The sequence below is a fragment of the Lathyrus oleraceus genome, chromosome 6, assembly GCF_024323335.1.
Source record: "Lathyrus oleraceus cultivar Zhongwan6 chromosome 6, CAAS_Psat_ZW6_1.0, whole genome shotgun sequence".
In the NCBI taxonomy this organism is placed as follows: Eukaryota; Viridiplantae; Streptophyta; class Magnoliopsida; order Fabales; family Fabaceae; genus Lathyrus; species Lathyrus oleraceus.
Genome location: NC_066584.1, coordinates 253917958 through 253921321, shown reverse-complemented (window position 1 = coordinate 253921321; position 3364 = coordinate 253917958). Strand labels below are relative to the sequence as shown.

Below are 3364 nucleotides of genomic sequence, written 5' to 3'. Positions count from 1 at the left end.
TTTATAATGCAACACTTGGGCCTTGTACTTGAATTTCCTAAAGTTAAGGTTAAGCAAGTTAACCTAATTTCCACATATTAGGATGCTAACAAATAGGCTATATGTTAGGCCTCTTAATTGTAGCTCAGTTGTTAGTTTCCTGGATTTTAGCTCAGCTGTTAGATTCCTGAAAAATAGCCTGAGATAAATACTGAAACAGAAAAACTAACTAGCCTACACTTTAGCATATGCTGTCAGGAATGAATGTCATAACATTCAGTTTGACGTCCAGAACATAGGCCATATGCTAAACATCTTTAATTCTAGCTCAGCTGTTGGTTTCCTGAAACAGCAGCCTATGACAAATACTGAACTATACCAAAAAAACTAACTGGCCTATAATTCAGTATCTGCTGTCAGGGATGAATGTCATAATATTCAGTTTGACATTCAGTAAATTCTGTATTAGCTAATCCTGCAGCATACTACTCAAGCATGTCATGACATCAGTTAAGACATCAGAGTACAATTAGTGTTTTAACATAAAATGCAGCCAATCAGAAACATCTACAAACTCCCCCTTTGGTAAATTTTTGGCTAAAAAAACTTGGCATCACAACAGAGTTCACAGCAGCGGAGAGCACACATCCAAGCAGAGAATTAAATTAGCTAATACACTCAGCACACATAGAAGTTGAACAACAACACATTCAACACAAATAGAAGTTAAAAACTTCAAACAGCAGCATAACCTCTGGTTTAGAGGACCTTCAACTTCAAACAAATCTGTTCAAACAAATCTGTTGTCCTGGGGTACAAGTGTTACTCCCCCTTTTTGTCAAAAATGTTGCCAAAGCAACACTTAATATTACAGACCAACAAAAATAAAATTACACATAATTTTCAGAACCACAGGAAATGTTCTAGACATCTGACTCAGAGTCAGCATCATCATCCGTGCCATCATCAGGACTGGCATCTGCTTCTCCCTCTTCACCTTGTCTTCCAGCTCCTTCTGCAGCAGCAGCAGCTTCACCAAGCACATCACCTTCAGTCATCTCCAACTTGCTAATCAATTTTTCCAAATTGAGCTTCCTTGCCTCTAACTCCTTGCACGTTTCTTTGAGCATTGCAATGACAGCATCTTTACTTGGTTGATTGCTTATACTTGATGTCTCACCTGTTGCCATGGCAATGTCAGGAACATGGGCTGTCTCTTTTCTTCGCTGAATCATTCTCTGTTTAGATGTTTGGAAACTGATTCAAAACAATACCGCAGATGAGAGAAGGAAAGGCTATAGGCCCCTTCACACTGAAGCTTCCTACATGCTTCAAAGTTTGATCAAAAATATAGGATCCATAGTCAAAATTGGCTTTGGTTCCAACAGCATATATGAACTTTCCAAGCATTACAGCAACTGTAGATTTATGATTCGTGGGCACCCAGTTAGCAGCTCCAATTTTGTGCAGCATTGCATACTTGACACTCAGTTTGCTGGCCACCAACTTACCTTTGAGAGGCCACTTCCTGACCTGATTAGCAGTGATGACTTGACAGATTTTTTTGTCAGTCACCTCAAGCTCAAGTTGAGCTACATCAAGCCTTCCCAAATACATGTTGATCACTGCGGGAGAGAAATTTACACACTTGCCTCGCACATACACTTTTCTGAATTCCTTAGACTTTCCATCAGCACATTCTTCAGACACATTGACAATAAATTCCTTTACTAACATCTCATAGCACTTTGAGAACTGAGTCACAGTCTTCATCAAACCTGCCTCTTGAATAAGGTCCATAATCTCCTTACATTCCAGGACATTCTGAGCCAATTCCCTTTCCAAAGCCAGTCTCTTCTGATAAACATATTTCCACCTATTTACACTTGAGGCAAAATGGAACGATATGTTGTCAATTGGTACCTCAGGGACACTAGCTACAAGCTTGCTAGTGGATGGCTTCTTCTTTGACAGAGTGTCAGGGACATCACATGGAACATCTGAGTCAGACTCAACAACAACAGACTTGGTCTTCTTTTTCTTGGGCACCCCTTTCCTCCAAGATTTTGTTGGACCATGAACTTTCCTCTTGAGGGAACTCTCGACTGTCTCCTTTGGATTGGGAGAGGTTGGCACATCAATCTTCTTTCTGGGGGACCTTTGAGCCACTGTTTTCTTTTCTCTCCTAGTCCTCACCCTTTTGGCTATACTAGGGACGACTGAGGACAACAACTCATTATCAGAAAATTCCTCCAGGTCTAATGTTTCAGCCTCACAGTTAGGGCTGTTACTGACATCACGAGCGACATGAACTTCCTCACCAGCCACATTATCTAAGGGTTTGTCAACATTTGACTCCTTATGAGCACCAGCTTGCTCAACATCATCAGATATATTCTTTCCTAAAGACTCAATATTTTCTTGATAAGCAACACTATCAGGTTTAATATTGTTTAAGGGAATGGAAACCCCAAGGACCTTATGATTACCAGACAGTATTCCAGTTACCATAGTGGCAATGGCATTGTGAACATACCTAGAACCTTCTCTGGTTTGTTCATCAAGCGCGATTGCTGAGGAGAAGCCTGATACAGTTTCTTTAGGTCTTCTTGCATGTGAGGTATTCGCAGAGTCAGCAACAGGATCTTCTCTGTTAGGGTTGCATGGTTCAAAGCTAGAGGAATCATACATGTTCTTGGAGGAAGATGAGTTGGAATATTGAGACATGATGAATATCTTAGAGGCGAAATGAAAAGTTTCTTTGAGAGAATGCTTGCGTGAATGAAAGTTGAAACGATGGAAGAGGTAACGCTTGTAGCAAGAGTAAAATCTATTATTTGTTGACCAATCAGAGCATACTCTCAAATGTTTAATAATTTGAATTATTAAACAGTAAATACCTAACATCATTCGTTGCTATAATTCCTCAGAAAGGCATATTCCCACTTTGCCCCTTAAGTCTTCAAACTGAGTAGCATCCAATGTCATGACATTCTGAGTGACATTGTACTCAGTCTGCATCTGATTCATCGATACCAATTGGGAACAACTGCTACCAGAGGCTATGTACTCAACAGCTGCAGTGGATAATGATACACAAATCTGTTTCTTCCTTTCACCTACACCATTTTGATGAGGAATAATAGGTGAGGACAACTCATGACTTTCAATCTGCATAGGTCCCATTAAGTCCATGTGCAAAACTTCTAGATTTTTGGATGTTTTAGGATGTCCAAGCTTAGGATGTGACATCTTGGCTAGCTTGCCCACCTGACATTCTCCACTGACTTTTCCTTCATCCATAATCATCTTGGGAATTCCTCTACCTGCTTCCTTGGATATGATCTTCTTCATGCCTCTTAAATGTAGATGCCCAAGTGTTCTA

The 3364-nt window shown here is 40.2% G+C and overlaps 1 protein-coding gene across 1 annotated transcript; it reads right to left on the bottom strand.

Moving 5' to 3' along the window:
- Window positions 1–1221: 1221 nt before the first annotated feature.
- LOC127095009 (uncharacterized) lies at window positions 1222–2670 on the bottom strand. The gene has a single exon (XM_051033762.1). The coding sequence runs from the start codon at window positions 2668–2670 to the stop codon at window positions 1222–1224; it is 1449 nt and encodes a 482-aa protein (XP_050889719.1).
- Window positions 2671–3364: the final 694 nt, after the last annotated feature.

Coding starts and splice junctions, on each gene's coding strand:
- LOC127095009 (XM_051033762.1), bottom strand. CDS start 2,670: ATGTATGATTCCTCTAGCTTTGAACCATGCAACCCTAACAGAGAAGAT.